General features: G+C 39.1%; 1 protein-coding gene across 1 annotated transcript in view; it reads right to left on the bottom strand.

Annotated features, from left to right (window-relative positions):
- Positions 1-22,072, bottom strand: part of EXOC4 (exocyst complex component 4) — a 644,300-nt gene that overhangs the window by 544,030 nt on the left and 78,198 nt on the right. The window contains exon 7 of the mRNA XM_081038731.1: positions 8,541-8,715. Within this exon, the coding sequence (XP_080894857.1) occupies positions 8,541-8,715 (175 nt within the window). The remainder of the gene's footprint in view (positions 1-8,540; positions 8,716-22,072) is intronic.

The following is a 22,072-nucleotide window of genomic DNA, read 5'->3' as shown; positions in this document are numbered from 1 at the left end:
ACAACCATTTCATAAAGGCGATATCTACAAGAGAAAACGAAACTACTCTAAAAAGTGAAAGGAGGGGAGAAGGGAGGGACAAAAGGAACAAAGGGGATGGAGAGAGGCAGTAGGGAGAGGCAGGCCCAATGACCACTAATAGCTGTGACTACCAAAATATTCCGAACACTCAGATGACCTAATCTGAAGCCACTGCAATAATACGAATGAAACCATCTTAATTTTCTTAAGCTATAGGGAAATGCAAAAGCTTAAACCAATTTCAGTGCATTTCCCACTAGAAGCCAGCTACCATGTAAGAAGTTCAACTAGCCTGAGACCACCATGCCACAAGGTCCTATGAAGAGAGAAACCACGTCGAGAAACCTTCTTGGACCTTCGAACCCAGCCCAATCTTTAGGTGAAGCAGCCAAGTGAATGATCTCAGTCATCGCCGCGTGAAGAAGTACCACCCAGCTGAGCCCCGACTGAATTCCTGACTCACAAAACTGTGAGCAAATAAAATGGCTGCTGTCTGAAGCCACGAAGTTTCTGAGTAATTTGGTATGTAGCAACAGACAATCAAGCCAAAAGAACTATCACTGTATTAGAAAATGTATGCATACTCAAAAATTACTTTTTAGGATAGGCTAAGCAAAAGAAATTTTTAAAAAAAGGATGATCACTCGATGAAAATATAATTATTCTCGGGTAGGCAAGAGCAATGTAAGAGAAGTAATGACGGTTGTGTTAATTTCACTCCAATCCTGGAATGATCCACTCCACCTCACACTATTTCACCTATCATCACTAATCACCACCACTTCTTACGGCCTCTTGGTTCTTAGCAACCCTCTTGCTTTGGCCCAGCTGCCCCAAACCTCACAGCCTGCATAAGCACACTGAAACCATCAGTAGCAGCATGAGTCTGAGGGGTACATGGCTCTTAAGAGCCCATCCTCTCACGTCTCATCCAAAACCAGACAAACAGACAAGTTCTGGAGTTGGTGGGTTCAAAGGAAGAGCTGTCATTTCTACCCTTGGGTGGGTCCTCTAGACCGAGATCTAATCAGGCCCAAGAAGACCCTTCATGAGTAGCCAGGAATTTAAAGAGAACAGGCTTTTCACCAAATCCACTTATGCTGGAGTACCAGCCGCCAAGCTACCATTTTCTAAGTTTGGCCCAGTGTACGAAGATGTCCGTGACATTCACCTCAGGCTTCCCTGGGCTTAGACACCAACCATGCTCACCTGTACACCTGCCACATCTGCACTGGGAGCCCGAGGGATCTCCTTGGTGGCCCCTCAGGTTTTGCTTTCAGCATCAGCAGCGAACATAAACCACCCCGGAGTTGAGTCCAATTTAGAGGAAGAGCTCTACTTTAACCCTCAAATGTTCACTTAATTCTGTTCATTGGGCCACACACTCTCTGCTGACAAAGCATAACACAAATTCTCGGAGCAGGCACCTTTCTGGAGACTCAGGGGCCCGGCTGACAACATACCTGATTTTAATATGCCACGCAAACAAGAGGCTACCAAAAAGTTTTAAAGGCCGAGAAAGGAAGAAAGCTATTTCTGCAAGAATAATTCCACAAGTCATCTGGCCTGAAATACTGAAAAAAGGCAAAAAAAAGAAAAAAAAACTAGTTTTACTTAAAGGTATGGAATTCTCAGCTGGTCAAAATATCAAATGAAACAAAACCTAAGAATAACTGTTTTAAACAGGGATTTGAAACAGAAATTGCATCGGTCTCCTCGAAAAACCTTTCCAAGTCATGGATCAGTACCAATAAGATTTGTGGATTTCTTACCTGACAGCAAGCTTCAAGTTCCCTCTGTATGAGGTTAATTTTATCACTATTTATAAACATTTATGTGGGAGTTAACAAAAGCAAAATGATTTTACATTCTGTCTCTGCAAATTTCCAGAAAGAGAGATCAAGGTACTAAACAGTGAAGTGACTTGTTCCGGGGCTCGCTGTGGGTGGTAAACACTGTAAGTGGAATCCCTGCCTCCGTCTCCAGAACACCGCTTAGCACACCAAGGGGTTAGTCACACAGTTAAGCCTACAATGGCAAAATGGGCAGTCTTGTTTGAAAAGATAGGGGAAAAAAAGTGAGATATTTTTTTCCTGAATCATAAAACCTGAAAGATGGGTTTGTTCAAAGCGATCCTCTTATTTCCTGCTATGCAGAATCCCGCCATAAATGGAACATTATGCGTTTCTCGTGTACTTCACATCTTATATACTTGAAAATGTGCAGCCAATAGTATGACAGGCATGTCACCAAGTAGGTGACATTTTGGGAAGTGCTGCTGCTGCTCAGAGGGGCAAAAACATGTATTTCTATTATCGCAGCTTCAAAAAGAGTGTGAAACTGAAAAAGGAAGGCAGCGGTGTGTGGTCACAGGGCTGACGCCAGGAGAAAACTCTGACACCCTGTTACTGTGATAGCTACAGCCTTGTCTCCTCGCTAAGCTGTCTCCAGAGACAAACATGCCGAGACAAATGAGCCTTCCAACTACACGATGCATTCTGCGTGCCAGGGAAAGCCCAGGCTCCCGTGGAGGACCGCTGCTGAAGTCTTTACAAGATCAAAAATTATTTTATTTTCCAAGATTCAGTAAACAAACAAACAAAAAAAATTTCAATTATTCAGCAAGAAACCTTTTCCATTCAAAGAAACACTGGAATTTGAACTCCGAACACATGTAACTCCATTCATCACATGATCCCATCACCTTCGTGTACCCAGTACAGGTTCAACAGTAGGTTTCTATTGGTCTCTTCAATGACTTTGTCCTCCAGCTAGGATTTTAACCTAAGAGCATTCTACCAACAAGTGTAGGAAAACTACACTGGCTCTAAACATGAAACTCTACATGGGCACTGAAAGCAAAACTCTTCTTGTCTAACCCCTCCACGTTGGAGAACATTCTGTGTTCCCACTCTTGCCAGATTGCTAACACTGAATTTAGTGGGAAAACATATGAAACACGCAGGCTTCCCCTCACGTCACCAGTGAGCGCTCTATCTTTTGTTCATCTTTGGTCCCTAATATCTAGCACATAGTCAGCCCCAATAATTTAACACTCAACTATCATTAAAACAGCTGTTACATTGCAAACCAGGCTAACATGTTGACGACATGGTTTTACAGATAAAAGACTCCTAAAAAGTTTACAAATCCTGACCTCTCTTCTTTGTTTCCTTTACCATGTCCCATGAAAGTCTCTTTTGTTTATTTCACTATTAGACAATACATCAAATAATATAATCCAGATTCTCCATTAGCCTAGAAAATAGTTTCCCTTCCTTAGTCTCCATCCTCTCCAGTTATTCCTTTTCACTGCTACCATGTGAATTCTTCATTTTCATTACACCCCAGTCAAAATACTCAAAGGTCCAATATTACCAAAAAGAAAGCTCCTCAAACTTCACCATGCATACAAATCACCTGATGGGCTTGTCATAACACAGATTGTATGGCCCCACCCCTAGAGTTTCTGATTGGCTAAGGCTGAGGTAGGGATAAAAGTTTGCATGTTTAACATGTTCCCAGGTAACACTGATGCTGCTGGTCTAGGAAACATATTTTGAGAAACACTGGCCCAAACACTGGTTCGCAATTATAGGATCATAAACCAACATATTGGAATCATCTTAGGGGCTTAAAAAAACCCCAAAGAATCCAGTCCTCGCCGAAGAGATTCTCATTTAGGAGATCTACAATGGGGCTAGGAATCAATCCCTAGATAAATCTAATATATATCCAGCTTCAGAAAAAATTAGCCTAAAGATAAATCACAAACAAACCTCTTAGATGACACTAGGTCTTCCACAACCTACACCTCGATCTCCCTAGCCAAACTGATCTCCTAGTCCACAAAATACACTCGTAGTTACAGCTAACCCATGATTCTTCTTAAGTTCCCCCTGAATATCCTCGAACACTCGTTCCTTTTGTTGCCGCTTACAGCAGCATCATCGCCTTGGTCATCCCACCACCTAGCTGCAGTGCCATCCCCACTCCGCTGTCTCTGTGAATCCTCCCAGGATGGGCTCATCATCAACCTTCAAAACCTTTCTTGGTCCATTCCACAGGTCTCAGATACATGACTCTTGGTGCCAACTGCCATTCTTGCATTCATTTGTGTGTCTGTGCCACTGCATATCCAGTTTATTGATGGGTATATAGCCTAATATTACTCAGTAATCTGTAGCCTGAAAGAATTTTGAGGGAACTGGAAAATACAGGAACCAAAAAAACAATTCAAAAGTTGTATAACAATTTTTACTGTACAATTACCATTTAAAATATTTAGATGAATCTCTTATTCAAAAAAGTTTTATTCTCAAATCTGTGCATTACTAATAACGAAGAGTAGAAAATATAGTTAAGAAACAATCAACCATATAACTCAAGTCATGACTAAGGTCATTCTAAAATATATATAAGGGGGAAAAAAGATGGGGCAGAAAAGTAGATCGGTAAGAGAGGGAGAAAAATGGAAGAAGAGAAAGGAGGAAGGCAAAGAACACCACCATACCTTGACCTCAAACCAATTAAACACAATATGTGAAATGTAATGTTATTTCTTTGGTAGACCTCACACCTTGCACTATTAGATAAGTTTTAGTGTTATGTTCTTTGTCTGTCAAATAGCTTATGCCAATGGTGTACATATTCATTAACATGAAATAACAATAGTATTGCCAAGTGTAGTATTTGGGGACTATAAGTCACAGAGGTGTAACACAAGTGATAGCTCTTTGGTGTCTTAAACACATCCTGGGGGTGAAGGGAGTGGGAAATGGAAAACATGACTGCTAACGGATATAGAGTTTCTTTTTAGGATAATGAAAATGTTCTAAAATCCTATCATGATAATGGTTGCACAACTCCATAAATACTAAAAACCATTGAAGTCTATACTTTAAACAAGTGAATCTTAGGGTATGAAATTATATCTCAATTAAGCTGCTTAAATAAACAAACAAATATCTCATTCCATAATATGAAGTTGGATCCTCAAATCACCCTTTGAAAACCACTGATAAAGTAACAATCTGTTAACAATAACTGAATCTAAATAAAGAGGTACACAGATGCCCATTGTACTGTTCTTATTGTTACAACCTTTGTAAAAGTTTGCAATTTAAAAATTAAAAAGTAATAAATAACATAAAATGTATCTCATAGCAGGATGGTTTGGTCTTATTTTTCATTGTTTTAAAACCAATCTGACAAACTCTGCCCTTTAATTGAAATGTTTCATTCATTTACATTTACTATAATTATTTATGCAGCTGGTCAAAGTCTAACATCTTGCTACTTGTTTTCCAGTCAACCTATTTTTCTTATTCTTTGTCTTTCCTTTTTTATTCTTTTTTTCTTCCTCTCCTGCTTTCTTTTGGATTAATCATTTATCCACTACTCAATTTTATCCCCTTTACAAACTTTTGTAAAATACATCTACTTTACAACTTTAATGTTTGCTCTGGCGTACGCATCCTGAACTTACCACAGTTTACCTTAACGATCATACCCCTTCACAAACAGGCATACCTCGTTTTATTGCACTTTACTCTGTTGAGCTTCACAGGTGTTACGTTTTTTTAAAAAATTGAAGGCAAGATTCTCCAATAGCAAGAAGATTAGGCCTCGCTTTACTTACTGCAATACTCACTTCACTGTGGTGGTCTGGAACTGAACCTGCAATAGCTCTGAGGTATGCCTGTATAATGCAAGACACTTCGAACAGTGCAGTTTCATTGACCTTTCTCCCGTCTTTTGTGCAATTACTGTCACACATTTTACTTCTAAATATACTATAAAACCCACAAATATTATTATTATTATTTGCTTTAAACAGAAATTAAACAATGAGAAATGTATTATATTGTTAGTCTTTACTTCTGGCCCTCTAAATTTTCCTAGAGATGGGTACTATCTGGTATAACATTCCTTTCACTTGAAAAAACTACAACATTTCTTGAAGTCCAGGCCTAGAGGTGACAAATTCTTTCAGCTTTAGTCCATCTCAAAATGCCTGTATTTTACCTTCATTTGAAAGGCTATTCTCAGTGGATATAAAATTCCAGACTGACATTTTTTGTATTTTCCAGCACTTTCAAAGTGCCAGCCATCGATTTCTGGCTTGTTTTGCTTCTCATGAGAAGTTAGTGAAAATTTTCTTCACTAGGAATGTGTCTTTTTTCATCTGGCTATCTTTAAGATTTGTTTTCAGCTACCTGATGATGAAGTGTCTAGGTTTTTCTTTACGTTAAGCTTGTTTCAGATTTGTTGAGCTACCTGGATCTGCGGATTTATGTTCCCCAACAAATTCAGAAATTTTGGGTCATTGTTTCTTCCATAATTTTTTGCCCCAATCTCTCTCTCCCCTCTTCTGCTGTACCTACAACTACACAAATGTTAGGCTTCATGATATTGTCCCATAGGAAATTACGGCTTTGTTCATTTTTCTTTTGTCTATTTTCCCCTGGGCGTCAGCATAGATAATTTCAACTGATTTATCTTCAAGTTCTCTGATTCTTTCTTCTACAGTAGGTAATTTGCTGCTAAATCTGTCTGGTGAACTTTTCATTTCAGATTTTATCAACTTTTTGAAAGCTCTGTTATGAGTCACATAACTGCCTTTTCACAAGTATAACAGGTGTATGCTGGACATTATGGATGCTTTGTTATTGGGACTCTGGATTATACTGTCTTACCTTACAGTGAGTTTCGTTCTGGCAGGGATTTAATATACAGGTACATGGGGCTGATACCACAGAGACTTGGTTTGGGGCTTTGTTATGTGAGATCTAGAGCAACCCTTACTCTGCAACTAGGACGTCCTAATTTCTAAGGCATAACCTCTCTGAGGTCGTATCATAAACATAGGATGTTCAACAAGTTCTGCCCACACTGAGTGGTCTGAAATCCAGTATTTCCAAACATTTGGCAACTTCTGGAACCTCCGTTCAGCTCCCAGCCCCTCAGTAGCTCTTTTCTAATAGGCCCCGTGGCGTGCACATCAGCTTCGTGTTGAACAAAGGCTCAAGGGCACTCTTGCCAGATTTCTGGGGCTTCTTCTCAGTGCAGTCCTTCTTCTCCAGTATCCTAACCCACAGATTCCAGCTGCCTCCACATCTCTGACTTCGGATCTCTGCTTAGAGAGTCTGCTGCTCTATGTTTAGGCTTCATTATGCCACAGTGTGGAAAGCAGTCCCAAGGAAGCAGCTGGAACGACTGTGGAGCTCGCCTCGCATGTCCTCTGCTCTCAGCTGACTGTGCTGATAGCCGGAGCCATCCAGTTTTAGGGCTGCTTATAGCAAGAGGTACTTCATCATGGCCTGCAGATGAGGTCCCTAATTCTAACTATTTTTGAAATAGCTTTAAAATCTATTATACACGTATTTCATCCTTAGCATGAACATATACCATGAAAGGCACGTATTATTTCTATATGACAGATTAGCAAACCAAGATATAAAGTGTTAAATGTTAAATAACCAGCTTTGAAACAATAAAGATATTTTATTCAATACACAATACCTGCTATGGACTTATAGCAATTGACATAGTGGCAAAAAGAACTTCAGGGAATATACTTGCAATCCATATTCTTTCTATTGAACCATCAATAAAGCACACAGACTGTAGCCCCCCAAAAAATGTCTACAGAATGAATAACCAAGAATCAATCATTCAGTCCACCAGGAACGTGTCTATACTCTTAAAAACTAACTACAACTTCCATTCATGATTTATTTATTCCTGCAAGACTCCTATTTGCCATGCAAGTAATTTCATTCCTACAGTTACATTTTTTTCAATTCCCTACATATACTTTTTTTTTCATATTAGTAGGTACTATTTAACCAAGACATTTCTATTTAGCTATGTCAAATTTATTTCAGCTGTCTCTGAACTGTATTTCTAATTTTCATCTGGCCAAGTCAAATTTATTTTCCTGGCACATGGAGAGAAAATATAATAACATTTCTAAATACCATCTCTGCAGCATCATACCAAACAGTGATATCATCCCTCTGATCTTAAACAAATCAATCAAAATGATACATTCATACTTATAGATTTACTCTCATCTCAAAATAAGCTCTTGACCAGTCACTTACTCCAAAGTATGCAAGAGTTGACTGTAGGAAAATGGTCAAAAAATTAAGCGACATACAAGTATACTTTTATGAAACAGTGTTTAAGAACATTTTAATATTGGTTACCTTAAAATATGCCTACTTCCAGTGAAGTAAAGTATCTTATAACCAAAAGCCAGACACTGTACATTCCTGATTGCTATATATTGAAAAGCTCCTTCTAATTTTAAAGCCTGGCAAAACAAGTTTGTTAAAAGGTCTTTTGAAGGTGATAGAAGTCCATGAGATCAACAGCCTTGCCTTTAAATAGAAATATTCCATTTTCACTCTGCTTATTAGATGAGGGGAATATTCTAGGTGGCTGCTTTTTCTGGTGTTGTTCTAACCTGTTACGCTGAATCAAGATGGCATCCTTTGGAGAAAGGACCTTACCCGGAGGACATCTTGGATCTTCACCCACACATCGGCCATGTCGTACAATTTGACATCTTCCTGCTGAGTCGGTGGAGTCAAGGTAGTATCCTGTAGGTGCCCCAGGACCAGAGAGTGTGTGGTGGCTACAGCATTGAACTTGTCAAAGAGCAACTCCAGCAGTTCTAGAAGTAACCTAGCCGAAAGGAAAGAAAACCAAAAAAAAACAAAACAAAACAAGTAAGTAACACACAAACACGTACACACAAAGATGATTTCCACTGGCCTGCCAGAAAACCACCCAACTAAAGGGAAGTAGCACACGACAGTGTAAACAGCACAACAATCGATTTCAACAGGTTTGATTGCAAACAGTCGTAGGATCAGAGCAACTTTGGAAAACTTATCTATGCCTCACTTTCCTCTGCTATAAAATAGAAAGGATGGAAGAATTTTAAAATCAACTGTCAAGTCTCTAAACCAGCAGTGTGCAGCTCAGTAACCATGTGTGTCCTTCTTAACATATTTTAATGATTACAATACCACTATCCTGTATTCATATAGACAGTTTCTCCAAGGAATTCAGGCAATTTTTCAGACAACTGTTCAGATGTTACACAGAACATGCTATTCCCTGGCCATGCATTGGGCACTTTGGTAAGGATCCTAATCCTTTTAGTTGTGGGCAGCTGGGCTCACTACCGTTCAAATGCATGGCCCAGGTTGCCTGAAAAAAAAAAATACACCCCTGCCAAGCAATCTGATGTTCACGACAGGGAACAGCTTAGTCATCCGCATGATCTCATTTTTCATAGTGAGAGATGCTGGCCACATATTATTACATCAATCTGATAGACTCAAGGACACAAAATGAGGCTGCAAGGCAGCTGGGCCTAGAAGCAACGCTGATTTCCACGTCAGTGCAGTTAGCCACCCTCGGGTGAGAACCGCTCGCCTTAGTTCTAGAAAGCAGGTGTATATTCAGAGACAGCTCGGAGCTTTATGTCATGGAAGCAAAGGAACTCCTCTACCACTGAGCCTCCCAGGCTCAGAATCTTGTGTTCCTTCTCTGAACGTCTATAGCATTTCATCCCGCGTTTAAGGAACTGAACCCCAGGCGGCTACATATGTGATTCAATCAATGGGAGTCCCATCCATTTATAGACAGACTCTTTTCCCTCCCTTCCCCAGTATTAGTTTTCCAGTGTAGACACTGCTTATTCATCTCTACACTGAAGAGCACTTAGAACAGCGACCAGTAAATTTTGCTGAATGGATTTAATGTGTATACCGTGAACAGGTAGAGAACATTCTGGAATGTGACCTTTATTGCATATTGTGTGGCTCTCAGCTCATAGTTCCTAAATAGACTGATAAACCAACCTGGAAAGTAGAAAAGGAAAGCAAAAGAGCTTCTCAGCAGTGTCAGTTAACAAGATCTCCTTACCATAAATAAGAGGTTATGACTACAATCTCATCTAAACATATAGCATATTATCTATTGCTCTGGCTTTTTTACTGCCCAATTATTAAAATTAATGTGCCAGTGTGACAGCCAATAACTATCTTATGATAAAACCCTAATATCTATTTGACAGTTTCATTTACATGAGACAGAATCAATAAAAATTTATGTAGTACTCCCAGTCCAGAATATACATAATCCAGAATTTACACATTGGATTTGTAACTAAGAGCTATCCTACCTCTTGAATGATGATTTTCTTTTTCATCTTTTTAAGGGGAATTCATATTCATATATACCTAAAACAATTCTTTTTCATCTATGTTATTGGAGAACTACTCAAACATCAGCAGAGAGAATGATAAAGTACAGGGAAGGTGTGTCTAACAACATAACAGCCAAAACAGTTAACTCAGGGCAAGGAAATAATTTGTATAATATAGCATCACAGAGTAAACACCTGATAAAGTGAAGGTCTTACTTTTCACATAAAGATTTATGCTGAGTGTGGAAGCCTGTGGTTCCCAAATATCAATCCACAGACCATAATGTCTTTTTCAGTGGTACGTAGCAAAATAAAAATAGGACCATATATTGACGTTTCACAAAGGTAAATTTATTTAATTTGATATTTTTTTGTACACTCTTGACAGGAAAATCTGTTACTTCCTCTCATGATGGCAGTTACATCGCCAAATGTACCTACTTAACAGAATTAACACTTAATAACCTTATGTTCTACTCTAACATTTTGTGAAACCACATTGGTCCATGACATTCAGAAACCTGAGTCCCACTGCAGCCCAGCTTCCCAATGGCATGAAGTTCAAGGCGCAGGCCTGCACACCAGCAATGGAGCAGAAAACCTGGAAGAGAAGTGGCTCCTCTGAAAGGAGGAGTGACATCTGGTTGCTTCTGAGCCACCAAGCTCAGGACTACACACCGTGCCTGCCACTTGAGGACAAGAGAGATTCAGCCATCGGGGCAGTGAGAACCAGCAGGGAACTGAGGTGTAAGATGAGAGCCAGGGTATCTGTGAACGTCACAGAAACAGCAATCCCCTGATAAAATGCTGACCGAGCACCAGCTTCTGTCACCAAGGCCAACACAGGCCTGCTGTAGTGTGACCATCAGAGCCACAGGAAAGACTGCATGGGGAAGAGAGGGGACAAGAGACAGGCCGGAAGTGCTGAGATCCTATCTTCAGCTCTGCCGACTGTGAAACACCCACCCATTTCCAAGAGAGGGACCTCCTTTAGTGCTATCGTCACACAATCAGGACACTATTCATAAACTTGCATTTTTGACATCAAAATGTAAAACTTCTGTCCTGCAAATGATACCATCAAGACAGTGAAAACACAACACACAAAATGAGAGAAAATATTTGGAATTCACAAATCTGATCAAGGATCTGTATTTAGAATATCTAAAGAATTCTTACAACTCGAAATAAAAAGACAAATAACTGAATTTAAAAATGGACAAAGGACTTGAATGTACATTTCGCCAAAGAAAGCATATGAATGACCAATAAGCAAATAAAAAGATGTTCGACATTAGCCATCAGATATATACAAACCAAAACCATAAATTAGCACTCCAACCCACCAGGATGGCTATAATCAGAAAGACACACAATCAAAAGCGTTGGTGAAGATGTAGAGAAATTGAAACTCTCATACATTACTAGTTGGGGTGTAAAATGGTGCAGCTGCTTGGAAAACAGTTTGGCAGTTCCTCAAACCATTAAACACGGAATCACTATCTGGACCCAGCAAGTCCATTCTCAGATCTACACCCAAGAGAAATGAAAACATACATGTGCACGAAAACTTGCATACAAATGCTCACAGCAACATTGTTCGTCATAGTAAAATAGTCAAATTGCAAAAGTGGAAACAATCCAAATGTCCATCAATAAATGGGCAAACAAAATGTGGTGTATTTATACAACAGAATATTATTTGACTATAAAAGGGACTGAAGTTCTGACACACGCTACAACATGGAGGAACCTTGAAAACATTATGCTAAGTGAAAAGTCACAGAAAACTATATATTGTATTATATATAATCTAATTACATGAAATATACAGAATATGAAAATTTATAAACTGAAAATACATTAGTGGTTACTTAGGATGGTGGGAATTGACTGATATTGCATATGTGGGACTTGTTCCGGGTGAGGGGATAAAAATGTTCTGGAACTAGATAGTGGTAATAATTATACAATTCTATGACTAAACTAAAAACCACTGAATTGTATGCTTTCAATGGGTGAACTATAGAGCATGTGAATTATATGTCACTATATCTGGTTTTTAAAAAACCATCAGCTGTGGCTCCAAGTGAGGACAGGGAGGGCCAACAGCTGACCTACAGTGCAGAAAAAATTTATGGGGCACTGAAAAAAGCAATCTGCTGTCTCAAAAAGTAAGGTATTATGAAAGCCAATTCCTTCGATTCCTCCTACCAAGAGGACATTAGCTTTTCTCTTTTGGTTCAATTGTTTGTTTGTTTTTCCTTCTAACGTAAGAAACTTGCAAGGAAAGCAAGATTCACATTCTTTCTGGGCATTGATCATTCCTAACCCTTTAATTATGAAAACAATCTTTCAACTTCTTCAAGTGTTCGCATCTGTAAAATCAAAGTATTAATTAATACCTGTTCTAGGATCCTCACAGAACTGCTAGAAGGATCAAATGAGAAAATGAACAGAACGAGTCGAGGTCACAGCACAACGTTGAAAAGAGAGGAGACTCAGACTCCCATTTGTATGGGTTTCCGGCGTGAGCAACTCTGAAGAAGATGGCTACCTTTCCCAAGAGACAGAGGAAATTAAAGGTAGACATTTTGAAGGAGTGATGTCGGGTTTAGATCTGAATTTGATATATTTAAGGCGTCATGTACTTTGATTACTTGCATAGCAAGTCTGGAACTCAGGGGAGTGATGGATACCGGAAATTTAAAAAGTGAGAAATATTTAAGAGAAGGAGATCACTCAGGGATAACATGCAGAGTATGAAAAAAGGAAAGCAAGTGAGGTCCAGAGCCAGCATTGCCTGAAAGAGCAGCACAGAAAAAAATGGATAGGAAGTAAGTAGGGGGGAAGAAAGAAGCCAGGAAGGAAACTTTTAGAAGACAAAGGAGAGGAGAGGACCAACAGAGTCCAAGGCCAAACAGAAGACAGGTAAGGTCCAGAGAGCAATCTACAACTCACAGCTTCCAGTGACCTTGGCAAGAAGGTTTCCGAGGAGCTCTGGAAGCTAAACTCAGCAGAGGGATGGGGAGTGAATGGCTAATAAGGAAAGAGAAACCAAAGTCAATTGCACACTTGGCAAGCAACATACGCACTCCTTAAAAATGAAAAGGAGAAGGTAAGACGACTCTCCCCTAATGCATAGAAGAGATTAGGAACCACTCACATAAACAGCACATAAATCTGCACTACTCTGGCCCAATTCAAAGCTACCAGAAGTAAACTGAAATATGTTCATACACTCTCCAACTGCCCACACAACGCTAGATTGAGAAAACAAGGGTTTGCCTTTAGCTGCAGACGTACTCAGGATAACCTAAACACACAAAGCCCCACTAAAATCATTCCCCACTCCACTCCCACCACCAAATATTAAAGAAATAAAACATTACATTTAGCTCAGTTACTTAAATCTTGTAAGGCTCAAGATTTTCTCCACTGATCTAAAAGATAACAGAGCAGGAAAAATCATTAAATTAGTACACGACTCCTTAAACTGAATTGAATAAGAGAAAGCCTCATATAATAAGCCTAAGAAACTTACAGAATTTCAATTAATTGCAATCACTACCCTTCAGAAGAAAATAACACATTCATATTCTCTCTCTCTCTCTCTCTCTCTCTCTCTCTCTCTCTCTCTTTCACACACACACACACACACACACACACACACACACACACACAGGTTAGTTCAAGAGTCACAAAATAGTATACGATGTTATGCAATACAACATCACAGTTGGTGAAAGGAAATATTGATCCTGAGATGGCAACTGGTATGCATGTCAGTCTGAAGGACTGTCATTAGAAACCTAGATTTGACACCAGCTCTCTGCTAAACAGGGAGACTTTCAATATGCCACGGGGCTGTTCCAGATCTCTGGTTCCACAAACACAAATTTCCTCAAATACAATTTCCTAATCACAAATTGACTGTGAGAATTAAGTGCAAAACTGTATGGGAAAGTATAATAAAAAAAAAGCAAACGCAAAGTGACAGTAAATTGTTATTTAAGTGCCTTTAGCAGTTACCATCTAGAGGAAATTAAAACAGGGAGAGACGAGATACTCCAGATATCCCCACACCTGTCCATCCCTCGGCGTGGTTAGGAAAGTTCCGCTTGTATTTCATAACACACACCAGTATCATTCCAATAAAACCCCTCTTTAATTAAATTAGTTGTTATTGGGTTTCTGTTGCATAAAAGAGGCCTAATTCACAAAATAAGAGCCAATTCCTTCATTCCTCTGTGATTCTGTAATCCCTCCAAACAGAAACAGACGATCACAGTGGACAGTGAAAAGTGACAAAAGAGTGACATGCACGGCCTCTTGGGCCAGAAAGTGAGGACAGAGTTCCTGTTTATGCTTCTCTGAAATCACATCTTTACCCTAACATATGGCCCAATGTCCAGAATGGAAAAAGCAATCAGTCAAATCTGCTCGTGCCCAAGTTCATGAGCAAAGTAGGGCGGCAGCATTAAGAGAAGTCTAGGATTAGGGACCAACCTGGGGCATCCTGCATGCAGCTGGCAGCGAAAGCTGTCAAAATGGAAGGGAGTCCTCAAACAGTAAGGCTGAAGTGAGATGACGCCAGGCCAGGCCCTGTGTCATGCTTTACTTGTATCATCTCATCTCACCCTCAGGACAACTCTCTGAGGAGGGTGCAGTACGTCCTCACTTAATGTCACTGAGAGGTTCTGCAACATTAAGCGAAATGACATAGAACGGAACCAGTGTTACCACAGGCTAATGGATATAAACTAGAGTGAAGCTCCTAAGGCATCTCATCAACGTTATAACAAAACTTCAAATAAAACATTATTGGTGGACCTGCTGTACCACTTATATCCTCATTTTGTAGACAAGGAGGCTGATTAAAACAGCCCTCCAACTAGTCTCCTTTCCTCCACTCCTTGCCTCTCCCTCTTTAGACTGTCAACTGGTCGAGGGTGAGAACTGTATCTGATTTATCACTGTATTCTAGTATTTGTCATAATATCCAGAAGACGATAGGCAATAAATGAGTATTTGTTGAATAAAACAAATGAGCTCAGGAGAGGGCAGATGTAGAGACCTGATTACAGGCAATAAATGGTGAGGAAATATATTGGTAGGTTATAATACTGGCTTTAGAAGACCACAATAAAAAAAATTGTACATAAAACCATCCTCTCAAAAAGATAATCTTATCAACCTACTCATGAGAATCAAAAGTATAGTTACAAGCTGAAAGATACATGCAATCAGAGGTAACTTTAACAATACTGTAAAAAAGTCTGTTTTATGTAAAATAAATAAATAAATAATAAAGTGTCAAGATGAAGAAATATTTGTTCTTTAAATATACATCCAATTTACCTGGCAAATTTTTAAAACAGCCTTCTTATAGCTGTAAGTAAAATGTCACTTATGCAGCCAGAACATCTAACTTCCTACCTGCACCTATCCTTTGTGTGTCTCAACTTCAAGTGCCACCATGAAAAAAGGCAGAGGAGTAAGAAAAGGAAAATGTTAAGGAAAAGTCACAGTTATACAAGGCAAGAAATGTGTATGGCATAAAGCTACCTCCTCGAGCAGTGAAAAACGTTTAATTTTTAAGGTGAGATACAACCACTGGAATCTAAATTTAACACCCAGAAAACCGTGAATTAGTCATTTGGCTGGAAAACCCAGGTCTGCAGCCAAGAAGCTGTCTTACCTGGTCAGGAGGCAAAGGCACACACACAAGGTAGGAAATCTATTCTGTTCTCCTCCTTATCTGCTGAGACTTGAATATCAGGGTTCTGCATTTCCCACTGACACACAAAGACAATAACCTCAGAATATTTATTTCCCTGCTACTGCTATGCTCTAGAAGATAAGAAAATACTGCACTCTGAGCTTAGGTTTAATATGAAAAATTAAAAGAAACTGATCATCAATCATTTCACATCAAAATGGTCGTAGTTTTACATGCCTTTATCTCACACACACATTTTCCTAATAAGCTTGGCTGAGCTAGTATTTTTCATTTCAAATAGGACACAGATCCCATAATCTTCAAGGTTATCTAATACCTACTTTTAAGGGGAAGAGATAAGTTTCACCACTTATTAATAACAATATTCATGTAAAAAGAAGTTACTATTTGAAGAGTGCTGACTAATTCTCCATCTGTACTATGAAAAGAACACGAAAAAAACTATTAGCAGTATAGAGGGAAACACAGTAAAAATAAGAGCTCTGAGTTGGGTGCTGGCTGTAATCATTTCCTTCCGGCGTCAGTTGCCCACTTATCAAGTCAGCCTCTCACGTTCAGTTTCTGAATTCTAGAGAGGTGACTTTGTGTAAATGTCTCCTTCTAACAAGCTGCAAGTGAGTGAACACAATTACAAAATAAACCCAGGCCAGCCCTCTTCTTTTAATTAAAGTATCAGTGTCATTCTTCCATTAAGCCTTTCCCAGGATAATCTCTTCAATAAAAGGTGTGGGGAAAACTGGACAGCCACATGCAAAAGAATAAACCTGAATGACTATCTTACACCATGCACAAAAAGCAACTCAAAATGGATAAAATACTTGAATGTAAGACCTGAAACCAAAAATCTCTTAGAAGAAAACACAGGGGTAAACTCCTTGACATCAGTTTGGGCAATAATTTTTTGGATTTTAACAAAAGCAAAGAGAAAAAGTGGGACTGCATCAAATTAAACAGCTTTTGCACAGCAAAAGAAACCATCAACAAAATGAAAAGTAATGTAAGAACATATTTGCAAATCATATATCTGATAAGGGGTTGATAATCCAAAATGTAAAAAGAACTCACAAAACTCAAAGACAAACAGCAGCAATGACGACAAAAAAAAATCCACAATCTGATTTTAAAATGGGCAGAACTGCATTGACATTTCTCCAAAGAAGACATACAAATTGGCCAAAAGGTACATGAAAAGGTGCTCAACATGAATCAACAGAGAGATGCAAATCAAACCGCAAGATGTCACCACACATGTTAGAATGTCTATTATCAAAAAGACAAGAGATCGGTGTTGGTGAGGATATGGAGAAATGGGTCCCTTGTGCACTGTTGGTGGAACTGTGAACTGGTACAGCCACTGTGGAAAACAGTATGGAGGTTCCTCAAAGAAGTAAGAACAGAACTATGAAATGAGTTGGCAGTCCCACTTCTGGATGGATATCCAAAGGAAATGAAAACAAGATCTCAAAGAGATACCTGCACTCCCATGTTCATTGCAGCATTACTCACCGCAGCCAAGGTAAGGAAACAACCTAAGTGTCCATCAGCAGATGACTGGGTAGGAACATGGGACATATACTACATACAATGCATTATTACTCAGCCATCTGAAAGAACGATATCCTACGGCTTACACCAACATGGATGGGCCTCGAGGGCATTATGCTATGCGAAATAAGTCAGAGAAAAACAAATACCACATGACATGGTTTACATGTGTAATCTAAAAAAAAAAAACTAAAAAAGAAACAAAGAAATAGAGACTAGAGTGGTGGTTGCCAGGCACTGGGGGAGTGGAGGGAATGGGGAGATGGTGGTCAAAGAAGACAAACTTCCAACTCCATGATGAGTAAGTTCTGGGGATCTAACGTACAGCGCGGTGATTACAGTCGATAATGCTGTATTATAGACCTGAAAGTTGCTAAGACAGCAGATTGAAAGTCCTCACCACAAAACAGAAATGCAATATGCAATGCTATGCAGGTGTTAGCTAATGCTATGGTGGCATGTGCAATATAGAAGTATATCAAATTAACATGTTAAACTTACACAATATTCTATGTCAACTATATCTCACTAAAGCTAGGGTGGGAAAGAGCCTTTCCCCATTCCAAAAGTAATATTTCATCATAGTAGAACGAGAGAAAATGTATCCATAAATTCACTTCCCAGAGACAACAAAAGTCAAGATTTTAGGTGTATATTCTTAGTACTCAGTTGTGTATTGGTCTTAACACAACAATATACATAATCTCGAGGGGAATCGTTTCCGTGTCTAAATCATCAGTTGAGCTAATTAAGAGCCATTTACTTTGTGGCTGCTGATCAGACTTTTTAACATGTTCACCTACCACTGAGAGGTCTGCCATTGATCGCAATGGGGGATGTAGGTGGAAGAATGAAATACGTCAGAGCAAATCTGCCCTGAGGAAAAACAAACTCAGGCCCAGGAAAGGAGTCTGGAACATCATCTTTCGATGAGCCAGAAAGCAAACTTACGTGGTGGAAAGAGACTACTTCTACTCTTCATGCCACCACCACCGAGCTTTGTGAACTGTCAAATTATTTCAGCTTTCACATTTCCCTGGGTAAATCTGGGATTACTAATAATGCCCCTACCTGTGATGAAGGCAATAGAGAGGCTCAGTCAGGTGAGACACCAGATGGCAGACTGCTTTACAAAGCATAAATGCTACAAAACTGCAAACTCTGAGGTGCCTGTGATGTTATAAAGTGTTTGCAAACTTTAACATGCATAAGAATCATCTAAAATATACACTCCTGTGGGCCCCAGCACCCAGAGGTTCCAATGTAATCACCCTCCACTATAGGGGTAATTGGCATTTCTAACTCTCAAGTGACACAGATACTGCTGATCCTTAGACCCTACAGTGAATAGCGCGGAGATTTCAAAAAAAAAAAAAAGTCCTCTTATTAAAAATTATACATTATCTTCTTTGCATCTTTGGCTTATTTATTTATTCGTTAAACTTCTTGGGCGTTTAATATGTGCCCCACTCTTCAATAGGCTACAAACACAAAGTTAACACCCCTCCTAGGAACTCGTGGTCCAGTCTGGTCAGAGACCATGATAATGGGATGGGCCAGGAGCTGGAGGAGCCCAGAACGTACGGAATGAGGCCTGAGACACACAGAGGTGCTTTAATCATATCTGATACCACTCCTAAGCTTCACCAGGGGAAGATTTTCCTCTGAAACACATGTGTGTTTGTGTATTTCTGCATTGAAAACGATGCAGTGTTAGGTTGAAGACGAGCGGCTACCCGTGTGTATTATGACACAACAAGTGCCCAGAAAGGCAAGACCTAAGGCTATTCCCACTGTCTGCAGGAGAGGAGTGGCCCTCAGGCAGCATGAACACTGGCGACTAAATGTCATCGATAATAACCCATGAAACAGATTGGATCTATTATTCCCTTAACTGACCCAATCTCTAATTTGAAGCTGCTGTCATATGCAAAACGAGAAACCAAGAGCAGGCTCGTTTTGGACTCTGACCAATATAAAACAAAGATTTGAGAAACATAATACTGAGTACTGTGTTTCCCAGAAAGTAAGACCTAACCGGAAAATAAGCCCTAGCATGATTTTTCAGGAGGACATTCCCTGAACATAAGCCCTAATGTGCCTTTTGGAGCAAAAATTAATATAAGACCCAGTCTTATTTTTGGGGAAACATGGTAAGATCGCTGGCCCATTCAGCCAAGCACACTTCCTCTAGAGACTACAGCCCAAGGACAATATCCAATCAGAAAGACAGCTATCCAACCTCATGTTTACGAAAGGGCTGTAAACATCACTGACATTACTAGTTCACCTTATATGTTAGGAAACTGTCATCAACTAATTTACGTAAGTCTTACTAGAAAATGCATAGGTTTGGGACCAGTACTACTTTCCATGGTAATGAACTGTATGTTTTAGTTAACAATCGGTGTTAATAAGTCCCATATGCAAAGAATTAATTTCTTTCATTTGTTCTAAAAATAGTTTAGTAAAGCTACAGGGGATATAGTCTAGTTGAGGAATAGTGGAATTTCTTCTATATGTCCCCAGTTCACCTTATTCATACCCTTCAGTATTTAATAGCTGGGTGTAGTTAAAGCAAGTTCTCACTGATACGTGTAATCAAAAGGAGAGATTTCATTAAATGGAATCATAATCACTGGAGTCAAATTTATGCTTCCCGCCTGCTTTGATTCAAATTAACAAGTCATCCAAATCACACCACGGCCCTTCCTGATTCCAGCATGTCCAGGTGTGCCAGGCAGGGCTGGGGAACGGCTCCAGGAGGCCACAAGGACACATGCTTGACCTTGCTTCAGAGCTGCTCTAAATGACTGTTCTCTAAAATAAAATGACCAGTGCCACAAAATCCTACATTTCAGATACTTAAAAGAAGAGATGAAAGGAAATGTTATTTATCTGAGAAAGAAACACATGGCCTGACTCTAGCCACAGCTCCAAAGAAATCATGAGAAGTAGTTCACTTGTTTCTCTTTTCATAAATACTCTACTTGTCTTAGGTTGGTGCAAATGTAATTGCAGCTTTTGCTTTTATATTTAACCTTTTAAACTGCGATTATTTTTGCATCATTCTAATGCAGCAAAACGAAGCTTGGCACCTGTGTCTATGGCTTTCTCCTAGATAAAACCACTTGGTAACACTCCCCTATTACAAGGTCTGGATTGCCCTCCTTCTAAGGTCTGGATTCGGAATTTTTAAAATATATTTTTTTCAACACGTAGGGCAATAATTCAATGTATTCCTACAAATCTACAACCTTCATAGACTGAGAAACCAGAGGACAATAATAAGGAAATGAGGCAAATACCAACCTGGAAAAACACAATGACTATAAAGTGCATGATTCAGTGTTAGAATTACTCAGCACTCATTCAGCTAACACTGACAATCAACTACATGACAGACACTTAAGGAGGCAGAACCAAAAGGGGTACACAGTCCATTACGATCCAGTATAATAAGTGGTATCTATTTAAATGTAGTGTAGCCACTCCTGCAGACTCCACATGTATCAAAATATAAATATTAAGAATGTCCTAGAAGAAAGTTTGGGAAATTTTATTTATAATCTATGACTGGGGAAACCCGAAGCTATAAAAAAAAAAAAAAAAACTGATAAATATAGACTTATAAAAATAAAAAGTAATGTCTGATGATCAGACATCATAAAGTCAAAAGGAAAACTGGAGGGGGGGGGTGCGTGTGAATTGCAATATAAATACCTAAGAACTAATTTTCTTAATATATAAAACGTTTCTGCAAATCAATAAAAAAAAACATACTGGAAAAATGAACAGTTCACTGAAAAAGAAAATAATCATTATGTAAACATTGTAGTATAGAAATTTCCAAACGTTAACAAAGGAAAGAGAATGGGATAAAGAACCACCCTGTGTAGCTGTCACAGCTTCAGCATCCTTTATGGCTGATTGTGTTTCATTTATACCCCACCCACTCTCAATCCAGATTTTGAAGTAATATATATCCAGATATAATCCAAGAATCAAAACAACACGTTATTTTTTACACAAATGAAAAGAAGTTTAACTTCACTTATGTTTTAAAAACATGCACATCCAAACCACCTTAGAAATGCCCTTTTCTCACCTACCTTTTCTCACCTATCAGATTGTCAAAGACGTTTGACAACACAGTCTGTTGACAAAGGGATATAAGCACTCTCCAACATTACTGATGACATAAAAACTTGGTATTATTGCACACTTGGCAATATTATCACAATCTAATCAACCACAGAGGTCAGCAAAAACTCGGTCAATGGCATGTCCAGACTCTGGTTGCTTTCCTTCTCACATCTTCTTACATGTTGGTATCAAGCTAACCACCCAATCAGAAAAACAACTGGTAAATGATATCAAATGTATGGAGCATGATAACTACAACTAATACAACAACAATAAAAGCTGTCTTACCTGATTATTAAAAAAAAAGAAAAAAACAACAAAAAACCCATAAGACTCCCCTCCCCCTCATGCCCACCTACCCAGACCAGCTCAGATCCCCAGGTCCCCAT

Source organism: Rhinolophus hipposideros (assembly GCF_964194185.1).
Source record: "Rhinolophus hipposideros genome assembly, chromosome: 25".
In the NCBI taxonomy this organism is placed as follows: Eukaryota; Metazoa; Chordata; class Mammalia; order Chiroptera; family Rhinolophidae; genus Rhinolophus; species Rhinolophus hipposideros.
This window is presented reverse-complemented; position numbering and strand designations above follow the sequence as displayed.